Raw genomic sequence first — 23,422 nt, forward strand, 5'->3', positions numbered from 1 at the left:
CAGTAGAACCAGTAGAACCAGTAGACATGTGGACCAGTAGACCTGTCCGACCTGTGGACCAGTAGACCTGTCCGACCTGTGGACCAGTAGACCTGTCCGACCTGTGGACCAGTAGACATGTGGACCAGTAGACCTGTCCGACCTGTGGACCAGTAGACATGTGGACCAGTAGACCTGTCCGACCTGTGGACCAGTAGACATGTGGACCAGTAGACATGTGGACCAGTAGACCTGTGGACCAGTAGACATGTGGACCAGTAGACATGTGGACCAGTAGACATGTGGACCAGTAGACCTGTGGACCAGTAGACCTGTCCGACCTGTGGGCCGTGTCTCGACCTGCAGGTGAATTTAAACTCCAGGTTTAACCCGAGTCTGAGCAGCAGCAGCGGGTTTGGCCGTTTGCATGTGAACCTCGTGGACTCGGTCCGTGGACCCGGTGTTATGCCGAGTTTTGCGTGCCTGCCGAGAACTGCATCCCCCACTCTAATCAGGGAGGAGGATGCAGATCTCTGCAACTCCGAGTTGCCAAATATTGCACCCCCCTCCCTTATTAACTGTGACACACGTTATAACAAAATGCTGTCATTTGTCCATATTTTAGATCATTTTAAGCTGACAGTGAAAATTCACATACGCAAAAGTGTGAGTGGCTCAAATCATAGTAAGTTCACATAAGTTTGCACATCTTGTTTTTATTAGCAGATACTGTATTACATTAAACTTGCCTTGACAATGTTTGACCCATTAATAACATTCACACATTCAACGAACCACAATGAAAACATTCATTAACCTCAACACTGCTAATCTGCTGTAACATTTTTAATAGGGCAAAGATCTGTAGTGTACTTTGTTACACTTAAGCTTAAAATGATCTAAAAGATGGACAAATGACAGCATTTTGTTATAACGTGTGTTACAGTTAATAAGGGAGGGGGTGCAATATTTGGCAACTCGGAGTTGCAGAGATCTGCATCCTCCTCCCTGATTAGAGTGGGGGATATCGAACTCGGCAGGCATGCAAAACTCGGCATAACACCGGTCCGCGGACCCGGTCCGTGGACCCGGTCCGTGGACCCGGTCCGTGGACTCGGTTCGTGGACTCGGTTCGTGGACCCGGTCCGTGGACCCGGTCTGTGGACTCGGTCCGTGGACTCGGTTCGTGGACTCACCTCAGTCGAGTCTCTTGACTTCAGCTGCTGAAACACTCCCGGTCCTCACAGGAGGCGGTAAACCGGGCGGCTCAGCGCCGCCTGCGGCTCCTCTTCAGCGGCCGCTCTCATCCTGGTCCTCGCTTCTCTCCCTCCGGACTCGAACCCAAACGGAACTCACACGTTTGCTGAAGTTTAGTGGACCCGACCCGACCCGAGACCAGGTCTGAAGTGTGCTCAACAGGCTAACGAGCTAAACAAGCTTACCGAGCTAACTGCCGCCACTTCCGGCTGCAGCCTTCAAAGTAAAAGCCGGGCGGATCTAGAAACGTGCACAGGGTGGTGAGAGAGGATGATAGTCCCCGTTCCAGAGCAGCCACGAGAGATCTGGGGCCATAGACAAGTCAAAAAACTATTTCTGTGTAATCTATTGAGCTGGTTCAACAGAACACTTCCGACATTATGTCTGTTCTAATAAAGTAGATGATTCCATTTGACTGTTGCAGGTGTAAATGAAAGAGGAAACTCCTCCTGTCTGTTGTTGAGCTGCTGTCACCGCTTGTTTTAGGGAGAACACCTGCACCTGTTTGTCCTGGGAACATGCTTTCAGCACAGTTTGCAGTTCGTCCTACTCTGCTGCTCGGTTGAACTTTAATTATGTGGAAGAACTAAGAACTAAATACCTTTTTAGTATGTCTCCCGTGTGTTTGCTGTAATAAACTCAGATTTCATATGTTGTTGCTGAACTCACTGGGAACTAACACACTTCTACTTTTTGACAGGAACAGTTGCTTTATATTAAAACAGAAGTGGTGAACTTCTTGAATGATCCGTGTCTGGGATCATCACACACCGTGAACAGCTCTTACTGCTGCTCAGTGCTTTTCATTTTAAAATCAATTAATGTCTTTGCATCCGTGTGTGTAAATAAAAGAATACATTACAAAGGTATAGTATACCAGTCCTGTTTACTACTTTTCACCATTACTGCATCTTATGCCAATAATCGACTTTACCAAGTCCTAGATATTTGTGTTTTTGGCATTTGAGCAGAACAATCACTAATTTACACAGAAACAATTCTGTGATTCACTTGCATAACTGAGTCTGTTCATGGTCATCACCAGCTGTTACACTCTTATTCTGACAGTCCACCACCCGACGTCCGGTCTTGCGTTAATTCCAGCTTGATGGAGGCTCCTGACTCTTGATCTCATCACTTTGAAACCTGAAGAAAACTTTTGATGAATGAAAACAATAAAAGGCAGAAGGTTTCGTGTTTGTCTGGAATTTACAGAAGAGACACTCTTTTCTGCAGCAGAGAAACTTCTGACCTCAGTTTTCTACAGTTGAACTATGAACTCGGTTCCTCGTAAGATTTTTATGCACAAACACGTTTTTCCTGATGGTGAATTCAGTGTTCACACTTCTCACATCAGCTTAATACTGAAGACTGAGTGCAGAGCAGTGTGTGTCCACCCACAGAGGAAAGAAACAGGATTGAAGTGACTGGTATTTTCTGTCTCTCTCTGCTCTGCCCTCTCAGAAACCTCCAGTCTGACTTCTGACACCTAGATGTGAGGTTTCAGACCTTCACGGTTCTGCTGGAAGCTGGAGACTCGGTCATATTTCTACCAGGTGAACAACAGCTGAACAAGTCTGTGTGGTGACCGGATCAGACTCAGCAGATCTGAGCTCTGCTCATTTGTGGGATTTGAATTATTTCAGCACACATGTTTCTCATCGTCCGTTTGTGTCGTTTTGCTTCTTTGGACACAAAATGCAAACGACCGACAGATAATAGTAAAACATAGCTCCAGTAATAGATCCATCTCATCTTAAAGTAAAACTACGTTCTCAGACTGCAGGTTTACTTGTGGTTCCTAGAGTTTCCAAATGTAGAATTGGAGGCAGAGCCTTTAGCTACCAAGCCCCTCTCCTGTGGAACCAGCTCCCAGTTCAGGTTCTGGAGGCAGACACCCTCTCTACATTTAAGACTAGGCTTTTATAAATCTTATAGTTAGAGATGGATCAGGTGACTCTGAACCATCTCTTAGTTCTGCTGCTATAAGTTAGTCTACTGGGGACCTCTACTGATAAACTGAGCTCCTCTCCTCTCTCCTCTATTCATTCAAATGCCACCATTTCATGTCATTAACTTTGTGTCTTCTCTCTCTTGTAGTTGTGTTTCCTCCTCTCTGTCTCCCTCTCTCTGTACTTTTCTGCAGGTATCCTCGGCCTGGAGCTGTACATCTCCAGAATCCAGTTCATCTGCCCAATGTTCTTGATGCTTGTTGTTGTCTTTATTGCCTGCTGTTCTTTTCTCTCTTCTCTTTCCACTCACCCCAACCGGTCGAGGCAGATGGCCGCCCACTATGAGCCTGGTTCTGCTGGAGGTTTCTTCCTCTAAAGGGAGTTTTTCCTCTCCACTGTTGCCTAAAGCTTGTTCAAATGGGATTGTTGGGTTTTCTCTATAATTTTTTGTATAAATATTTTCTGTAAGGTCTTAAACCTTAAACACTGTAAAGTGCCTTGAGATAACTTCTGTTGTAAATTGGCGCTATACAAAAAAAAATCTATTGAAATTGAATTAAATTAACTAACTGGTTAAGTGACTGACTGGTTAATTAACTAACTGGTTAAGTGACTGACTGGTTAACTAACTGGTTAACTGACTGACTGGTTAATTAACTAACTGGTTAAGTGACTGACTGGTTAATTAATTAACTGGTTAAGTGACTGACTGGTTAATTAACTAACTGGTTAAGTGACTGACTGGTTAATTAACTAACTGGTTAAGTGACTGACTGGTTAATTAACTAACTGGTTAACTGACTGACTGGTTAATTAACTAACTGGTTAACTACACACTGAAAAGTTACTTTGAGTATTTTAAGTAAAAGTAAAAAGTGTGCAGAGTGAATATTTGTGTCCTGTAATTGAAATGTAAATGTTTTTGTATTATTTTGGTTTTGATTTCACACATTAAGTTCGTTTTTTTATTTAACTACTGACAGTACACGTTCATTAAAGTACTCCAGTATTTTACTTTGACCTCACTGATCCATTTGTAATTTCTAGATTGAAATGAATCGACTGTATTAAATCATTAAATGACCATGATGTGGTCAGAGATTTAGATGAAATAACATTTTGCCCCTGAGTATTTCTACTCAGGGGCATTTCTGCCTTTAAGTAGAACTAGTAGTAGTAGTAGTAGTAGTAGTAGTAGTAGTAGTAGTAGTAGTAGTAGTAGTAGTAGTAGTAGTAGTGGAGAACTTCTTCCACCACAGCTGGAAAAGATCAAGCAGCAGCATGTTTGCATTTTAGTCTCTAATCTTTGTTTGAATCTTTCACTATGGGTCTAATCAATTGTTTAAGGCTCCTCCGCTTGTTTCATGTGGATTCAAGATAAACCAACACATGATCTCATCAACTCCTGCTTTAGTTCACTCCTTATTCTTCGTCTTTTATCTTCATTTATCTGGAAAGCTGTGATTTCCAGCTTCTAATCCCGTCTGCTTAGAAAACCATCAACAGTTTGTTCTGGACTATGATGGTTTAAAACTCTGAGGCCGCATCACAAACTGTGAGGCGTTCATGGAAACCTGGAAACAATCAGAGTAAATTAAAGTAAACTTTAGTTGCATGAGTTTGATTTTCTGACAGACGAATAGTCCAGAATCTGAAATCTTCTGTTTCTAAATCCTACAAATATATTTAAACATATATCTTATTTATTTCTCTTTGAAATATGTGAGTCTCTAAGAGGAAACTCACAGAACTCACAGACAAGCCTCCTCTATTGAACTACTGCAGCAGATTCCAGAGCAGCGTTTCCTCATCAATAGAAAAGAAGCGGTCGTGGACAGAATATCAATTATTCCTTCAATGCATTTGTTCAGCATGTGGACTAGATGTGGGTTTCTATGGGACGGGGCTGCTGGAGCTGCTTGTAGTTCAAAGGCTAAAGTAAAGTCAAACTCCTCATCTCGCCTCCTGTGAAGTTTAACTGTTTCCAGCCGTTCAACATGAAGCGCTGACTTTTCTTCTTTCCTCAAACTCGACCTGCCTCCGAAGTAGAATCTGAAGAAACTCGTCAAATCTGGAGCGTTTGTGTTTTAAACAGAGGCTTGTTCGGCTTTATGTGGATTACAGCTGCAGTCTGATTATTTGGTTAAGAATGATCACAGGTGATAGACCTGGGTTTACAGTCAGAGCACTGACCCCAAACATCATCTTTAAGGCTTTAATCATCATCTTTAAAAGGTCAGCATCTCCCTCAGGGCAACACAGAGACACTGTCTCACACTTGATTTGCTGCAGACTGGACCTCGTTGAGCCAAACAAACTAACAAATCAGCCACAGTCGACTCAGAACTCTGCAGCCTGAGTGGTGCCCAGGACGAGGAAGACTGAACACATCACAGCTGTTCTTAAACCACTTCATGGTCTTTCACCTGTCACCTGTAGGAACCAGGACCAACTCTCTTTACGGAAGCCAGCCATGATTTCTTCTGTTCATTCAGATTTTCACTCCCCAGTGTGTTGAAATCTATACGTTAAAGTTTCTGTGTGCATTAGTCTCACATTGTCGTTGCTCCCATTTCATCAGCTGCTCAGTTGTCGGGAAATATCTTTGAACTGGTTGAAGCTGTACAGTGTTTTCTAGTGTTTTCTTCCTGAACATCAGACCATTAAATTCACTGAAAACCTTGAAAAAAATGATATTGTTATTCTATTGATGTCTTCAATAATGGTCATGATCAAATTATCTGCTGTTTATTTACTGACTAGTCCTTAAATCATCTGCTCTGTATGACTCAGTTACTCGTTAGTACAGCAGTAAACAGGTGAGCTCAGGTTAGAGGTGTGATGCCTCCTGCAGCAGTTGAACTGCAGCCTCCTTGTTGTGTCTGCGCGCCTCCTGCAGAGGAGAGCTCCCCCACCTGGTGGAGAGACAGAACTACATCAGACACTGGAGCAGTAAAAAGAACTACTCATGTTTTACTTGAGTAAATATACTAATACCACAAAGTAGAAATACACTCCAGTCAGGAGGCTGTTTGTACACAGGTGTGGTCTCACCTGTCTTTGAGGGCGGGGTTTGCCCTGGCGTTCTCCAGCAGGAAGCGGATGACCTCAGTGTGGCCTTCAGCTGCTGCCACGTGCAGAGCCGACCGGCCATCGTAGTCCACAGCACCAACATCCACTCCAGACAGGAAGTACCTGTGAAACACCCCAAAAACATGAACAAGATTAAGACACAAATGAACATAAAGCTAGAACAAATGTTATAATGATGGAACCTGTTGTGTGGTCACCTTCTCACGGACTGAACGTCTCCTTTAAAAGCGGCCAGCAGGACGTTCATGATCTGATATCCCTGTTCAGGAGAGAAGGTGCTTTTAAAATAATGGTCTGACTGATCCTGTAGAGTTCAACTGGTCTGAGATCAGAACTGACCTCAGATTCAGCCTTCCACTGTCTGTAGGCCAGAATCTGCCTGAATGGAGTCCTGATGTCGAAACTGTGCAGCTGAAACGCTGAAATCAGCTCCTGCAGAAACAAATGATATGATGACGTCAGTAGGAGGAAGGACTCGTTAAATTTGTCTTGTTCTATAAATGTTCTTTACAGACAGCTGAATGCTGAAACGAGGTCAACATCCAATAAAAACAGTGACATTTATTCATCATATCAAGTCATAAAGCCAAAAAACATTCTAAACAGATACATCATGTTTGAGTTCCTCCTGCTTTTGGTTTTGTTCCTGCAACCTGCTGCTAGTTTAGGATAAGAGACGTTACCTGGCAGAAGTGAACAGCCCTCCACGGGTTTCCACAGGCGTCGACCTCCGGAGAAAACACCATCATCCCCAAAACACCAGGCACCACAGCCAGCAGGGAGCCGTGGCTGCTGGACACTGCTGGTATGGACGTCTGCAACATGCACAAAACAATGTGACCACAAGGGAGTGTCCCTTAAAACCGAGGAGGCATTTGAACAAGCAGAGAAATAAGGAGACAGCCTGAATGTGAGCTTCAGTTCGTGGATCATGATGAAATAAACAGAAAACAAGAAACATAGTTTGGTTTTGAATAAAGCATGTGCTGCTGATTATTTTACCAATTTATTGTTTAATGTTTGGAATATTTCTAAATACCACATAACTTCCCCCGACTTTCTCCCTAACTCATTTCACTCATGGAGGACGCAGGCTGGACCTTGTAGTGGAAAGTTGTGGAATAATCCTTCATGCCCGCCACTTGCATCATGGACAGCATGCTCCGAGTTGCGGCCGGTGACAACACCTGGTCACCTGACAGTGGACAGAGCCCCCCATTGGCTAAAGAAGCAGCCATGGCAGCTCCTGATTCGCAGGTGACTTCTGTTGAGGAGCACTGTCAGACAGTAGAGACACGTTAGAGACACGTTAGAGACACGTTGGACACACGTTAGAGACATGTTAGAGACACGTTAGAGACATGATAGAGACACGTTGGACACACGTTAGAGACACGTTAGAGACACGTTGGACACACGTTAGAGACACGTTAGAGACACGTTGGAAACACGTTAGAGACACGATAGAGACGAGTTAGAGACATGTTAGACACACGTTAGAGACACGTTGGACACACGTTAGAGACATGATAGAGACACGTTGGACACACGTTAGAGACACGTTAGAGACACGTTAGAGACACGTTGGACACACGTTAGAGACACGTTAGAGACACGTTGGACACACGTTAGAGACACGTTAGAGACACGTTGGACACACGTTAGAGACACGTTAGAGACACGTTGGACACACGTTAGAGACATGATAGAGACACGTTGGACACACGTTAGAGACATGTTAGAGACACGTTAGAGACATGATAGAGACACGTTAGAGACACGTTGGACACACGTTAGAGACACGTTAGAGACACGTTAGAGACACGTTGGACACACGTTAGAGACACGTTAGAGACACGTTGGAAACACGTTAGAGACACGATAGAGACGAGTTAGAGACACGATAGAGACGAGTTAGAGACACGTTAGAGACGAGTTAGAGACACGTTAGAGACACGTTAGAGACACGTTAGAGACACGTTAGAGACACGTTAGAGACACGTTAGAGACACGTTGGAAACACGTTAGAGACACGTTAGAGACACGTTGGAAACACGTTAGAGACACCATAGAGACGAGTTAGAGACACGATAGAGACGAGTTAGAGACACGATAGAGACGAGTTAGAGACATGTTAGACACACGTTAGAGACACGTTGCAGACACGTTGGAGACACGTTAGAGACACGTTGGACACACGTTAGAGACATGATAGAGACACGATAGACACACGTTAGAGACACGATAGAGACACGTTAGAGACGAGTTAGACAGACGTTAGAGACACGTTAGAGACACGTTAGAGACACGTTGGACACACGTTAGAGACACGTTAGAGACACGTTAGAGACACGTTGGAAACACGTTAGAGACACGATAGAGACACGTTAGAGACACGTTGGACACACGTTAGAGACACGTTGGACACACGTTAGAGACATGTTAGAGACACGTTAGAGACATGATAGAGACACGTTGGACACACGTTAGAGACACGTTAGAGACACGTTGGACACACGTTAGAGACACGTTAGAGACACGTTGGAAACACGTTAGAGACACGATAGAGACGAGTTAGAGACATGTTAGACACACGTTAGAGACACGTTGGACACACGTTAGAGACATGATAGAGACACGTTGGACACACGTTAGAGACATGTTAGAGACACGTTGGACACACGTTAGAGACACGTTAGAGACACGTTAGAGACACGTTGGACACACGTTAGAGACACGTTGGACACACGTTAGAGACACGTTAGAGACACGTTAGAGACACGTTAGAGACACGTTGGACACACGTTAGAGACACGTTAGAGACACGTTGGACACACGTTAGAGACATGATAGAGACACGTTGGACACACGTTAGAGACATGTTAGAGACACGTTAGAGACATGATAGAGACACGTTAGAGACACGTTGGACACACGTTAGAGACACGTTAGAGACACGTTAGAGACACGTTGGACACACGTTAGAGACACGTTAGAGACACGTTGGAAACACGTTAGAGACACGTTAGAGACACGTTGGAAACACGTTAGAGACACGATAGAGACGAGTTAGAGACACGATAGAGACGAGTTAGAGACACGTTAGAGACGAGTTAGAGACACGTTAGAGACACGTTAGAGACACGTTAGAGACACGTTGGAAACACGTTAGAGACACGTTGGAAACACGTTAGAGACACCATAGAGACGAGTTAGAGACACGATAGAGACGAGTTAGAGACACGATAGAGACGAGTTAGAGACATGTTAGACACACGTTAGAGACACGTTGCAGACACGTTGGAGACACGTTAGAGACACGTTGGACACACGTTAGAGACATGATAGAGACACGATAGACACACGTTAGAGACACGATAGAGACACGTTAGAGACGAGTTAGACAGACGTTAGAGACACGTTAGAGACACGTTAGAGACACGTTGGACACACGTTAGAGACACGTTAGAGACACGTTAGAGACACGTTAGAGACACGTTGGAGACACGTTAGAGACACGTTAGAGACACGATAGAGACACGTTAGAGACACGTTGGACACACGTTAGAGACACGTTAGAGACACGTTAGAGACACGTTGGACACACGTTAGAGACACGATAGAGACACGATAGACACACGTTAGAGACACGATAGAGACACGTTAGAGACGAGTTAGACAGACGTTAGAGACACGTTAGAGACACGTTAGAGACACGTTGGACACACGTTAGAGACACGTTAGAGACACGTTGGAAACACGTTGGAAACACGTTAGAGACATGATAGAGACACGTTAGAGACACGTTGGACACACGTTAGAGACACGTTAGAGACATGTTAGAGACACGTTGGACACAGGTTAGAGACATGATAGAGACACGTTAGAGACACGTTGGACACACGTTAGAGACATGATAGAGACACGTTGGACACACGTTAGAGACATGTTAGAGACACGTTAGAGACGAGTTAGACACACGTTAGAGACACGTTGGACACACGTTAGAGACATGTTAGAGACACGTTAGAGACGAGTTAGACACACGTTAGAGACACGTTGGACACACGTTAGAGACATGTTAGAGACACGTTAGAGACGAGTTAGACACACATTAGAGACGAGTTAGAGACATGTTAGAGACACGTTAGAGACACGTTGGACACACGTTAGAGACATGATAGAGACACGTTAGAGACACGTTGGAGACACGTTAGAGACAGGTTAGAGACACGATAGAGACACGATAGACACGATAGAGACGAGTTAGAGACACGATAGAGACACAATAGAGACGAGTTAGAGACACGATAGAGACGAGTTAGAGACACGATAGAGACGAGTTAGAGACACGATAGAGACGAGTTAGAGACACGATAGAGACGAGTTAGAGACACGTTAGAGACACGATAGAGACGAGTTAGAGACACGATAGAGACGAGTTAGAGACGAGTTAGAGACACGTTAGAGACACGTTAGAGACACGTTAGAGACACGATAGAGACACGATAGAGACGAGTTAGAGACATGTTAGAGACACGTTAGAGACGAGTTAGAGACACGATAGAGACGAGTTAGAGACGAGTTAGAGACGAGTTAGAGACACGTTAGAGACACGATAGAGACACGATAGAGACACGATAGAGACACGATAGAGACGAGTTAGAGACATGTTAGAGACACGTTAGAGACGAGTTAGAGACACGATAGAGACGAGTTAGAGACGAGTTAGAGACGAGTTAGAGACACGTTAGAGACACGATAGAGACACGATAGAGACACGATAGAGACACGTTGGAGTCAGTGGTCATATTGACAATATGGAGGACTTGGGTGTTTACAGTACAAGACTGTGATGGATTTAGTTACTGAAAAAGCACATAGCAGCTTTTCTGAAGCGAATCATAGCTAATTCAGTTAAAAGAGACAAAAAAACAAAAAAACGGTATAAAAACAACCACCGATGGAAAAATAGAGCAGAACGTGAAGGAAAACCACTAAAAAGCGTTTAGTGGTTTTCCTTCTCTGTTTTATAGAAGGGGTCAGGGGCCTTTTACCTGTATGTGAAGCACTGCAGGGCTCTTTTGAGACGGATGGAGCTACAAGCTTGGTCCACCCACAAATATATGATGAAAGTCACCAAAACAAGCGCCGGTATTTGCCGACGCAGAGACAAACACTAATGTGATAATAAGAGGAGTTTTACCTGTAGCATTAGATCCAGAGCAGCGTTAATGTCCACCTTCTCTGGAAAACACTGAAATTAAGGAGCTTGGTTAAGAAGTGGAGACATTAGACAGCACTTACAATATTTAACTCTTTAACTTAACTTACCTTTCGTTCCTGCAGGTAGAAGGACAGAGCGTGAAGTCTGATGCTGGCCTTCCTGCTGCTCTGATAACTAAAGATCACACAATAACCATAAATTCAGCTTATTACCAGCTCCATAAATACAGTATGTAGCTGTGCATCCTGTCACTTAGTACGAGGATCTTTAAAAACCAACGGGGTATCTAGGTTTCACATGTTCATAAAGTCCTGGTTGGTCGACTGTGCCACCGTTTCAAATACCTTTCCCTAGTGTCACGACTCTTTCTGTCTCAGTAGTCATAGTAATAGTAGTACTGCAGTTCTGTCAGTAGCGTCAGTACCTGGTGCAGTTTAAGTTGGCGTGCTCTTTATTGCAGAGTCTTCGGATGATGTTCAGCACCTACAGTACAAAAAAAACAGCAGTCAGTTTGTCTCTGAGCGGAAGTTCAGAGTGTTGTCATCATCATCACTTACAGAGTCGTACTTCTCTTCTTCCTCTGCACACAGCCTGCCCGCCAGCTGGAGACACAGCGATTACATTAACGTTAACAGGACACAGTGCACAGCTTCAGCGTTTAGGAACATGAGATGTTTGGATTCAGGAAAAAAGCCGGACAGCAGAAAGAGAAGAAGAACAAGAAGTCTGCAACAGATGGTGTGGCCCCAGAGACCTGATGTCAACATCATGGAGTCAGAGACAGAGGCACTAAATTCACAGGACAACTGTGCCAACTTCTCCACGCAGCTGAAAAACTGTACGAAGGAGGTGTGGTGCTGCTTTAAAGCAGATCTTCATTTTATGTAGTCATTTCCTCTTCATTTTACCTTGGCTAACTCATTATTTTATTTGTATGCTCAGTTTCCTTGTAGTGCAGTGTTGTAGATGAATGAGCGGATGGATGAGGGAGTTACCTGCAGTAAAGATGTAGTAACGATGGCTCCTGTCTCAGTGAGGGGGCTGTGAGGGATCCCTGTACAGAGGAAAGTTTATGGAAATGCTACTGCTTGCTGCTTTCTCATTTTTAGACCTAAAATGATCCCAGTAAATGTAAAGAAATGTTCAAATGGTAGTGAACTGTATCGTATAGAATGAAAACACGTCTCGTACAGCTCCAGCCTCGTGCAGGCAACAAGGGTTTGAATGACGTTTGACAAAGAGTCACTGGACCTGTTTTAGTGAGGGTGAATGGAGAGTCGTGTCTGGAGTATTCATCGACACCAACGTATCTGTGGACGAGATCGGAGCCCAGCAGGTCCACTGCCGTGCCGTACACCAGTGGCCAGGACACCTCACCCAGAACCAAAGAGCCAGCCCAGTCGGCCAGAGACAATCTGACCAACAGAGGGAGTGATGGACGCAGTCAGAGAGCTGCTGCTGGCGTTTCTTCTTCAGGAGTTCAGGACTTTCGTGTTTTGTATTGACATAAATCATCTCTGACTAAAGTGCTGGACTTAAATACTGTTTCTCATATTAATAAAATTTAAAAGAGCAATGTTCAGTTCTGCAGAAATGTTTTTCAACATCAATTTAAAGGTAATGAAGAAGAAGCTGGTCTCTGATACAAGACTGTTTCCAAAGGATCATCTCACTGTTTCCAGTTCCTTCTCCGCACACTTTATTATCAATATAACATTATAGAAAATATAACATATCAAAGAAACTATTGTGAACTAGCTAGTGTAGCTCAGTCTGTACCTCTGTCCATCCACGGTGCAGATCGACACTCCCCACTTACTGCCGTCCACGTTCTCCCTTTCTTTCTCCTGGTTGGACAAAAACAGAACATTCACGTGTGACAATATAAAGACCTGCGACCTGATCGGCAGGTTGATGAAACAGCCGCAGGGCAGCTGCTGGAAATTATGAGGATAAGGATGGAATAAGCTGATGGGACGTACGTACAAATTTACACTATGAATAAATCAAAATCCAATCACAGAGAGAAGGGACATGACTTCTGTTGGGATTTGGTGCTGTACAAATTCTATTGGATTCAATTCCAAGCAGCTCATTTTGTTTTGGGAACTCAGGAACGAGGGAGTACAACACATATCTCTCCCACTGGTCAGGGAATAGAGGTTTGTATTAAATTAACATATAATCAATTTGCTCCGATTTCTTTTAGGTTTCTATCAGAACCTGTGAAACCTAAGAGCCACATTATGTTATGTTTGGAAACTGATCTTAGAATCTAATAAATGTTTTTATCTGGACCTACAGGTGTCTGGGCAGAACTTACTTGCACAGACGACAGCTGTCGACACCTGGAGAACAACTTCTGAGTCTCTTCAGTGAAGGTAGAAAAATCTGGAATAACAAATCGCCCCTGCAGAGCTTTCAGGATGAGGGAGACAAATCCTGTGACACACCTACAGCCACAAATTCAAAATAAGACTTTGTACCAAAAACCAACAACCTGCACCAAACAGACTGAAGAAGAAATAAATCAGTGGGACCTGTGGAAGGCGTTTCTGTCCACTGATCCCTCAGCATCCTGCAGCTTTCTCAGGTGGAAAAAACACTCTCTGAGCCGAGGGTCGGACCTGTGCAGGCCTGAGCTCCAGATGGCCTGACAAAGGAAGCGGCACATAGCATCTTTATCTCTTCCACCTGTTGACTGTGTGTGTTCTCATCCTTACATGTTAAAGGGCTGTATTCTTATCTGCATGCGGTTGGGGAACTTGTTATAAAATTGGTTTATTAGTAGAGTTGCAGCTCAAAGGCCCTGCCTCCTACACTTTACATGGTGCAATTTGATCCATTTGAAGCTGATGGGATGCATTTCCTCTTCAATACGCCTGATCTTTCTGATGATGCCTTGTGAATTAATATGATAAAGTTTTATTCTGACATGTGAGTACGTGTGTGAGTTTTCCCTCCACAACTTCTGAGTGCATCAGTAAAAATACCTCAAAGAACTGGTTGACCTTAAGTCTTCCATCTGAAGCGAAGCTGTCAAAGAGCACATCAGCAGCCCTGAAACGAGGAGGAGGAGACACGTGAGAAGGAGCAGATGGTCCCGCTCTCCAAAAGCAAAACACTGATTGACCAGAATCTGACTTTCTGACGTTTTTAAGTTGCTGTCTGAGCTGAGAGCTGAACTGGGAAAACACACATGGCCGCTAGACTTACGCCCTGCGTTTGGATGGACTCTGCTGAGGGGGGAACCAGGGCTGTGAGGGGGGACAACTTCTGTCCTCTGGCTGAACCACAGCCTGAGGGAGAGGAGGCTTCAGACAGCCATTACTGACTGACATCGGCATCGCTGTACACACAGAAACAGACTCTCTGTCAATAGTCATTAATTCCAAGGGTTCACATACTTTTCCCACTTTACTGTGAGGTTTTTATGGTTGTCGCAGCAGATGGAGAAGCCAACACAGAACTCATTCGTTACCTGGCTGAAGTTCTCGACAAGGTTCCTGAAATGCTTTGAACATTTACACATATAAGTAACATTTATGTCTTTTGACTTTTTTACTGTCATCATATAAACAGAAACCTGGTCGCTGTAAGTCGAAGTCAGCGTATTTATATAAATAAATAAATAAAAAACGGCTGGTCACTACTTGCTCAAAGGTTTCTGTAACGATGTGACTGTGCGGGGATAGTTTGAGGGTTTGGACAGGACAAGAAACAGCACGAGGACAAGTCGAGGACAACAAAGACGTAAAACGAGAGCACATAACAAATCAGAATGCTGTCTTCTCCTGGATCTGTACCTGCAGGTCCAGGACTGACGAGGCTAATGGGCTTCTGGACTGGACTCTGGACCTGGCTCTGGATAAGGCTCCTGGGTGCTGGGCGGGGAGCTGCGTCCTTGAAGACGTCGTAAAATGAACAAACAGGGAGACAAATTCAAAAAACATCAGTATCAAGCTGAGAAATGACCTTTGCTCTCTTTATCTGCAGGACGTAAATGACTTATTATTAGTCATTAATTCTTACTTATTCCCTCTGACAGGAAATTTTCAGACCTCTGGAAGGAAACTTGAAGCTTTGAGTTTGGATTAAAGACAACAGGACTACTCTTTGATCTAGACAGAACATGAAGATGGGAACATGTTCAGGCAGCTCTACCTGGTTCTCAGCGTTCCTCTGCTGACTCTCGTCTGTCATCTGTCCATCCTCTGCCAGGGAACAGAGAAGAAACTCGGTCAGTCTGTTTCTGTTACTGTTACTTGGAGAATTCACAGCTTGTTTCAGCTGCTGAGCTGTGACACTCGATTATCTTCTCTCTAAAGTCAAACACATTCAAATCTTTAAGACAAGTCGGACTTCAGGACAGGATCACCGTGCAATACTGAGGTGATGAAGAGGCTGAGAAGAGACGCAATGCAGTGAGAGAGTACCGTGAGGCTGCAGATTCTATCAGCACTTCGTTTGAGAGGTTTTACTTTCAACTCATATTTCGGTTATTACACGCCACTTTTTACATACATCATACATAAGATCTACAATTGTATGTTCAAGTTCAAGCACAACATGGTTATGATGACATAAGATAGAATGTGACAGGACGTGTAAAATAACATTAACACATTAACATATGATATGGACCAGGTACACACGTTATGTACAGATCAATACAAAACTATACTTTATGTGTTAACACAGCATTAGAGGAAATAAGATGTGTATCAATAAAATAAGACTAAAACAAGTTTAGTATGAAACGGATTCTGGATACAAGTGTTGGAAACAGCCGTGTGAGAAACGTTTTTAAATGCAGTGTATCGGAGTTGTTGGTTAGAGAAGATGACATTCAACATTCTCTGTGTTTCTGTGGGAGAACAGAAAAATAGACAGAGGTGGAGCGAAGGAGCAGAAACTTCGCTTAGACACCAACACATGCCGCCCACTCAGGAATACTTCACAGACCACTAATCACAGGGTGTTTCACACACACTCTCACACACACGGCACATAAGTACATACAGACCTTTCATATCTGGATCCCTACTGGGCTCCAGCAGCTTGTTGCCGTCCAGACCGCCGTAACGTTTCCTCCATTTGCGTCTGAGAGAAGGAGTTCTCTGAAAACTGAAGACACAATGACAAAGAATCAATCAAATATTTGTATTGTTCATTTTGGACAAGTGAAGAATGAACAGGGTTTACAGATGAGTGACGAGCTGCTGATGACAGTATAAAATGATGGATAACAGATTAAACATCTAATTTTAAAAAAGAATGAATAATTCTCTGTAAAATATTTTGGGATGTTCAGTCATATTCAACTTTGGTTTAATAACAATTTATCTATCCGTGCACATTTGTCAAGTCTGCAAAGTCTAAAAATCTTATGAATACACTGGGTACCAAGTGGGTAGCTGCACTTATGTTCTATAAGACATGCACAGTATAAAAATAGCCGAGTGTCAGCTCCTGCTCCGAGTAACATTAAAATAAAAAACGTATCTGATTATGTGAACAGTCAACTTTCAGCTTCTTCTCACAGGACTTTTACTTTTCGTGTTGTATCTGTGATGAAGCTGTATTCTCATGTTTCGATGCTGTGACCTCACAAACTATCAGGTGAAAATGATCCAGTTTCCTGAAAGTCTCTTAATGTGTTATACAACATCACCAACGTTACATGTGGACTCCACCATCTCCTGCCTCCTCACACATTCATATTTTTCTCATTTCATTCTATTCTGAATTTCATGACGTCGTGCTAAAGTTTTATTCTTATGCCTGTTTTATTTACACCAAATACTTTTAAAGATAAATCGTTTTGATTCTTTACTGTGATTCACCACAACAGTGAAGCTATATATAATATTTTCCTCTTTTCTGCTCATGCTGCTCTGCCACGTCTCAGCCTGCCTCTCACCAACACAGCAGGAATGTAAAGCTGGAGTGTTTCCAGCTTTATGACACCTTCACCACATGGAAAACGTCTGAGCATTGTTCAGGAACAGAGTTACTACGAGATGGAGCCAGAAAACAAACAGAATGTGAAGTGACTGTGTTTCTCACCACAGGTCTGAAGTGTCCTCTGCCTCCTGGTTCTGGTTGCTCTCCATCGAAGGTTTCAGGTGTTAGTCCAGTTTTCATGTAAGATGGGGCGCCTGGCGAAGCAGCTGGCTCCTCCGTGAGTATGTCTGCAGGCTGTAAACTTTCTTTAATGAATGGGATGTTTGGGAGAGGAGGGGAAACCAGTCAGCGCCTGCAGACACTCCCTCTGCTTTGGTTTAGCTACAGCAAAAAACATTAAATATAGAGTATGTTTAGGGTGTGAGACAAAAAGACATGTTAAAAGTGGAGACAGGCTTAACACAAACATTTCACATAACAATTAGTTGACTGACTCAATATCTGGGATGTTAGTGTGACAAAAAAGACAATGAACACGACACCATAGACTTGGAAACTGTCGTGGATATTTCTGCCAATATTTAATAACTTCTTACACATAAACTCATAAATGAATTCAGTTGTTAATCAGCACATGAATCAGTAATTTATTTGAAATTATCTTAGTCTGTTTAATCATAATACTTAAAGTCAAAACAGGCAAATAAAACTGGAAATACTCACGCAAAGTAGAAATATTACAGTACATGTACTTCAGTGGGTCAGTGGAATGGCTCTTACTTTGAAAAACGTGATCGGAAGTGTATATTTTGAAAAGCGGAAATGACCATGTTTACGTTAGCCTTTCTGCTCTGGCTAAGCTAACCAGCACTTGGCAAGCTAGCGGGTAGTAGGTACATGTTTTCCCGTGCAGATTTAAGAACAACCGGTAAATTCCTAAGATATTTACAGTCATTCCGAGGAGAGACGTCAAACCGTTTATCTCACGTCTTCCCGGTGGTCTTCTGTCCGTTAACCGTCCTCTCCCGGTGCAGTCCGTCCCCTCTGCCCGGTTCCTTGAACGTTACCTGGGGAAGACGTTACTCCGAAAACAGGCAGATGCCGAAAAAAGAGAAAACGGTAAGTTAGTAATAAACTAAGTTAAAGTAACTAAGTTAAAGTCAGAGTTTAATACACGGAGAAAATGGAAACGTGTACATATTTGTTTCCACTTATATCTGTAACCGTATGGAACCATTTGAATATAACATGTGGCCCCAGTCCAGTGAAAGGAAAACTAGAAAAACTAGAAATTAATATAAATTAGGAGCCTAGAAGAAGAAGGAGCCTAATTTCTCTTCACTAGAGACAGATTTAGGGTCTCAGCTTCAGCCTGTGTATCCACAAAACATCTTCATTCCAAACGTGGCTCCTAACTAGCTGATTCAGCAGAATCTCTTAGAAATAAGAGTTTTAATCAAAGTCACACAAGATTCAGAGAGCAAAGATCCTCCAGGTTTTAAATCCTGGGAGTTGGAGAAGAACACGGTGTTAACAGGCAGTAGATGGCACTGTGCTACTACTGAGTCTGTTCGCAGCTTCACTCACTGGTCTTACATGGAAACCTGCCTTCTGTGTGTTAGTAACTGAACCTCCTGCTGTTCCACCAGGTGAAGGGGAAAGCGGCTGGTGGTGCAGCACAACAGGCGGAAGCTCCTGCTCCAGTGTCTCGGGACAAAAGTGGTTGTGTAACTATAACGGTGCACGCAAAGCCTGGCTCCAAAAACAGCAGCATCACAGGTGAACTGTACTCTGTATTAACACGACAGCGAGTCCCAAACTGCTTCACATTGAACTGTGTGCTTTTCGCTTTTTAACAAATCTTTATTGAAGTTTCAGTGACAATACAATGTTTACATTTAAACATAAAAATAAAGTGCAAATAACACAACAATACATCATAGCAGCGATAAATATAACAACAATATCGACAACAATATTGACAAGGATCAAAGTAACAGCAAAAACAGCAGCAAATATAAAAACAGGGTTAAAGGTGCAGAGTAAACAGTCAAATGTCCAATAAGAACCAGGGCAGCTGTTGTTCTTTATCCAGAGTTCTTCTTCTTATTTCACGGAGGACTTGTTTGCAGACCGTGTTACTGTCTATTACAGTTTGATTTATGACCATCATGCATCTTGTTTTCCACAGTTTCATTGTAACTATTGAGATTATGAGTTGGAACATCTCCACCTGTTTGATCGACATGTTCTCCCTCAGTAGTCCGTACATGATGGAGCCATAGTTGACATCAAAGTCCAGACCGAGACCCCTCAGAACCGTCCACACTTCCTGAGCTCTGTAACAGTCCATCAGGAGGTGTTGCTGTGTCTCATCTTCATCACAGTAGATCATGGGACATTGTTTAGTTGTTACGTAACAGCTCCATGAAACTACTGCTCTAACAGGAAGTCTACCCACACTTATCAGCCAGCGGACATCTCTCATGCTCTCTGACAGATGTTTGGTTTTCAAGGCTTGGAGAACTTCCTTTCTCTGTGCTTCTTGTACATGTTTATAATTAATTAAACCTCCATATTTAAAATCATTTATTACATTAAAAATAGTTTTACTTGTGCTTGTGGTCCATGAAATGTCTAAGTGCTGATATTCTGAAATAAAATCACCGTATATTAATTTATACTGTGGGCCGTGTCGTGCTCTGCCTCTTCTCTTCTGCCACAGAGACAGGTCGCCGAGCCAGAGAGCATCACGGGAGATGGCTGCTGAGATGTTCTTTACAAAGGCGATCTTTAACTTTAGTTCTAGATCTACTGAGCCTAAACCTCCAAACCTTCTGCTTTTATAGAGCAGCTCTCTTTTGGTGACCTCTCTGGTGTGTACTTTTCCTCTCCTGCTCCTACAGAAGTCTCTGCAGATGCAGTGGGAGTTGCTATCGCAGCGCCTCCTACAGATGGAGAAGCCAACACAGAGCTCATTCGCTACCTGGCTGAAGTTCTCGAGCTGAAGAAAAGCCACCTCTCTCTTGACAAGGTTCCTGAAACGCTTTAAACATTTATGTCCGCTGACTTCTTTACTGTCATCATATAAACAGAAACCTGGTTGCTGTAATGAAAGTCTCACATATAAAAGTCTGAGTAAGTGTGAGTCAGCATATTTATTCCGCCGCTGTGAGAAGGACCTCTGTTTTGTTGTTCTTTCAATGTGAAGTCAGTCTGCTCCAACTCACACATGAAAAACAACAGAAAGTCAGGAAGCAGCATCTTCTGTCCCTGTACAGTTTAATGTGTGAACCAATTTTTCAGAATAAATAAGGGGTAGAGGAAAAATCTGATTACTGAACTATTGTGTGGCTTTCCTAATTCTAGTACCTTCTTTTTTTACACCACTTGTTCCTTTTTGTCCTCCAGTACAGAAACGATCCTGATGTGAACTTTTTGTCTTCTCCCCTCATTTACTCCAGGGCTCCAGGTCCAGAGACAAACTCATCAGAGTGGACTCCTCCCTCAGTCCAGAGGAGGTGTTGAGGAGGCTCAGACAGGCTGCAGGCTGAAGACTGACAGCAGGGAGTGAAGGCAGGGTTTCACAGCTGGACCAGTGTGGCTACTGGTGCCTGAAGAACCAGAACATCACTATGAAAATGGACCAAACTGGACCCTCTGAAGCTTCTGGACAGAAAAATCAGACGATTCAATATGATACAGTATACTGACATGTTGGGATGTCTGGAATGAATGAGTGACCCAAGTATATTTTTTAGCTTGAAATAAACCGATTATGACCTGTATAATTTAACTGAATTAAATATGTTTCTGTCTTCTATTTCATATCTTATAGCATGTGAACATTTCGGTTTATTTTGGTTCACTTATTCTCTGAATATTCCAACTTTCTCTTTGCAGTGTGCCACTAAAATACTGGCAAATTTAGACAAATATTTAGTTTATAAGGGAGAAAAACAGAACATCTTCAGTGAAGAAGATGGAACCAGAAAGTTTTAGGGTTTTTTTTGTCATTTTCCTTAAACTAATTAATAGTTGATTTATTTGCACGTTGCATCACTGGACAAAACAAATGCAGCTCATGAGCAACGATTTCCTCATAGAAACGAGATTTTCACCATCTCAGGTGGAGGTTGGTTTAAGAGGCACTGAAATCTGTGCTCAGACTTACACACGTCTCTCGTTTTCATCTTCTGAACAGAAGCGATCATGAAAACCGTCTCAAGTCCCTGGAGAAACAAGACATAAAAAGCTCATTAGCTTTAGTCATCAGCTACTGAATCAGAGGATTGTTGTCAATTAGTGAAGCAGTAATGAGCTGGGTTTCTGAGTTTAAACTGAAATAATTCAAAGAGATGGAGAGCTCCTCTGCTGGATCATCAGCATCTGAGCCGACATCAAAGCCTGCACTGATGATGACTCCAACATCACAGCTTTTATCAAACTACTGACTATCATTTTATATTCCAGCTCTCTGCAAACAAAGTTTGTGCTGCCAGGGACTGTTGGGCAAGAGTGAAGTTTATTTTTACTGCTACTGAGAACATTATGTAACAGTTACCTCAGAGTTTGTTCTCAAGTTTGACCAGATCATCTTCACCGAGTCATTTTTCATCATGTGTCTCCTCCACTGAGCCTGGATCAGCAGCTTTACGTCTGCTGCTGAGTCCCGCTGAAGCTCCTGTCCGACTGAAGGATGTTTTAGACGCTGCGTTAAGCCTCTGCTGGATGAATGGACGTTTTCCCTCCTAAATTCTTGGGATTCGAAAACTTAAATCCTCTTCTCCTGCACTCAAAGACCCGTCACTCAGTCTGTGAAGATGTTAGAATTTACAGTCGGTTGAAAACGAGTCACAGGTTGTATCGTTTAAAGAAAATAAATAGAAATCAAGATACTCCATCAATAACACACAGTCCTATGGACACACTATGAGACAGTGAGCTCCTGGGCAAGAACCAGAATCATCAAGCAGAGCAAACCCATGACTGCAGAACGTGTTTTGAATTTGTGTCTCATACTGTGTCTGTAGTTTTGTATCCCACTGTACTTAGCAAGTGTCTCTTTGCCTTTGTTTTCATGGCTGCTTAGTGTCTCGTGTGTTTCATGTCTCTTTGTGGTCACTTAGATGTGTCTTAGATGTTGGAGTCTGACGTTCCACCAACAAATGTTGAAGTCAGGAATCCGGAGCCTCTGGCCCATCTGATGTGGTGAACGAGGGTTTCATCATCAGAGCGTGATGACTCAGGTTGTTTCAGGAGCTCCGTTAGAAGAAGTTATTTTTATGTTTGCTGGAGCTGGAGGATTCATCTTCAGCTACAATCTGTGGGAATTCAGAGATTATGTTTCTGAAAAAGCTTCTGTTCAACATTTCATGACTTTTTTTCTAACTTTATTTGAGAGGTTTTTTTTTTTATTTAGAGGTTTAAACGTGGAGCATCAGTCCTGTCTGTACTAAGAGTCATTAAACATTGGTTCAACCAGCTACAACAGTGGTGTGGTGTTAGTACTTAAAGTAAAGGACCTGAATGCTTCCTCCCTCAGTGTCAAACAGTGATTCTCTAACACGACACACACACATTGTACATTTGGTGAATAAGGTGATTCTTATTAAAAATAAAACCCAAACATCAGTTCCTTTAACCACGTGTGAGTTAACCGAACACAGAGGCAGAGCTGCATCGTGCTGCAGATTCTCTTCCCTCTGCAGTGAACAGCGACCGTTTTCATCCCCACTTCCACTCATCAGCAGGATTTCTGGGATGGAGAGGATGGAGCTTGTGTATGTGGATGTCTTTGCGCTGATCCCTTCAAGAGACAATCAGAACAAATCGTGGCCTGGAGCCGGGCAGAACAAGGCACCGGTCTCTAAACCTCTTTCCTCACTTCTCTCTCCGAGTTTATTTATAGTCCTCAAACAATCGAACTCACTCTGCAGCAGCTGACGTGACAAACACAGGGTCTTAATGCTGAGGCCATTTTGCCTGTTTACTCTCTGTTGTCTGT

General features: G+C 43.1%; 3 protein-coding genes across 3 annotated transcripts in view; 1 reads left to right on the forward strand and 2 right to left on the reverse strand.

The window, feature by feature from the left end:
* Nucleotides 1–1,487, reverse strand: part of LOC113165770 (proline-rich protein 5-like) — a 22,520-nt gene extending 21,033 nt beyond the window's left edge. The window contains exon 1 of the mRNA XM_026365481.1: nt 1,176–1,487. The gene's annotated coding sequence lies outside the window, so the exon portion shown is untranslated. The remainder of the gene's footprint in view (nt 1–1,175) is intronic.
* A 4,489-nt stretch (nt 1,488–5,976) lies between these two features.
* On the reverse strand, nt 5,977–17,656 carry glsl (glutaminase like). The gene is made up of 21 exons (XM_026366260.1): nt 17,578–17,656; nt 16,535–16,635; nt 15,673–15,722; nt 15,315–15,411; nt 14,725–14,857; nt 14,502–14,568; nt 14,049–14,161; nt 13,832–13,961; nt 13,288–13,355; nt 12,760–12,923; nt 12,504–12,562; nt 12,066–12,110; nt 11,933–11,991; nt 11,616–11,682; nt 11,488–11,538; nt 7,382–7,558; nt 6,965–7,096; nt 6,621–6,713; nt 6,479–6,540; nt 6,243–6,383; nt 5,977–6,103 (listed from the first exon to the last, which is right to left on the reverse strand). Exons 1-21 carry the CDS (start codon nt 17,622–17,624, stop codon nt 6,019–6,021), a joined length of 1,941 nt encoding a protein of 646 aa, XP_026222045.1. The 5' UTR covers nt 17,625–17,656; the 3' UTR covers nt 5,977–6,018.
* A 589-nt stretch (nt 17,657–18,245) lies between these two features.
* On the forward strand, nt 18,246–21,082 carry c6h15orf40 (chromosome 6 C15orf40 homolog). Its single transcript, XM_026364550.1, has 4 exons — nt 18,246–18,534; nt 19,065–19,194; nt 20,322–20,449; nt 20,880–21,082. The coding sequence occupies exons 1-4, from the start codon at nt 18,313–18,315 to the stop codon at nt 20,967–20,969; spliced, it is 570 nt and encodes a 189-aa protein (XP_026220335.1). The 5' UTR covers nt 18,246–18,312; the 3' UTR covers nt 20,970–21,082.
* The last annotated feature ends 2,340 nt before the right edge of the window (nt 21,083–23,422 follow it).

The sequence above is a fragment of the Anabas testudineus genome, chromosome 6 (genome assembly GCF_900324465.2).
Source record: "Anabas testudineus chromosome 6, fAnaTes1.2, whole genome shotgun sequence".
Lineage (NCBI taxonomy): Eukaryota > Metazoa > Chordata > Actinopteri > Anabantiformes > Anabantidae > Anabas > Anabas testudineus.

Bases quoted from the DNA above. Each gene is read 5' to 3' on its own strand.
- c6h15orf40 (XM_026364550.1), top strand. From the start codon at position 18,313: ATGTTTTCCCGTGCAGATTTAAGAACAACCGGTAAATTCCTAAGATAT. The intron at 19,195-20,321 runs GTGAACTGTACT...CTGCTCCTACAG, and splicing joins CAAAAACAGCAGCATCACAG to AAGTCTCTGCAGATGCAGTG. The intron at 20,450-20,879 runs GTTCCTGAAACG...CATTTACTCCAG, and splicing joins GCCACCTCTCTCTTGACAAG to GGCTCCAGGTCCAGAGACAA.
- glsl (XM_026366260.1), bottom strand. From the start codon at position 17,624: ATGGAGAGCAACCAGAACCAGGAGGCAGAGGACACTTCAGACCTGTG. The intron at 13,962-14,048 runs GTCCCACTGATT...TTGTGGCTGTAG, and splicing joins GACAGAAACGCCTTCCACAG to GTGTGTCACAGGATTTGTCT. The intron at 7,559-11,487 runs GTAAAACTCCTC...ACTGTCTGACAG, and splicing joins CTCTGGATCTAATGCTACAG to TGCTCCTCAACAGAAGTCAC.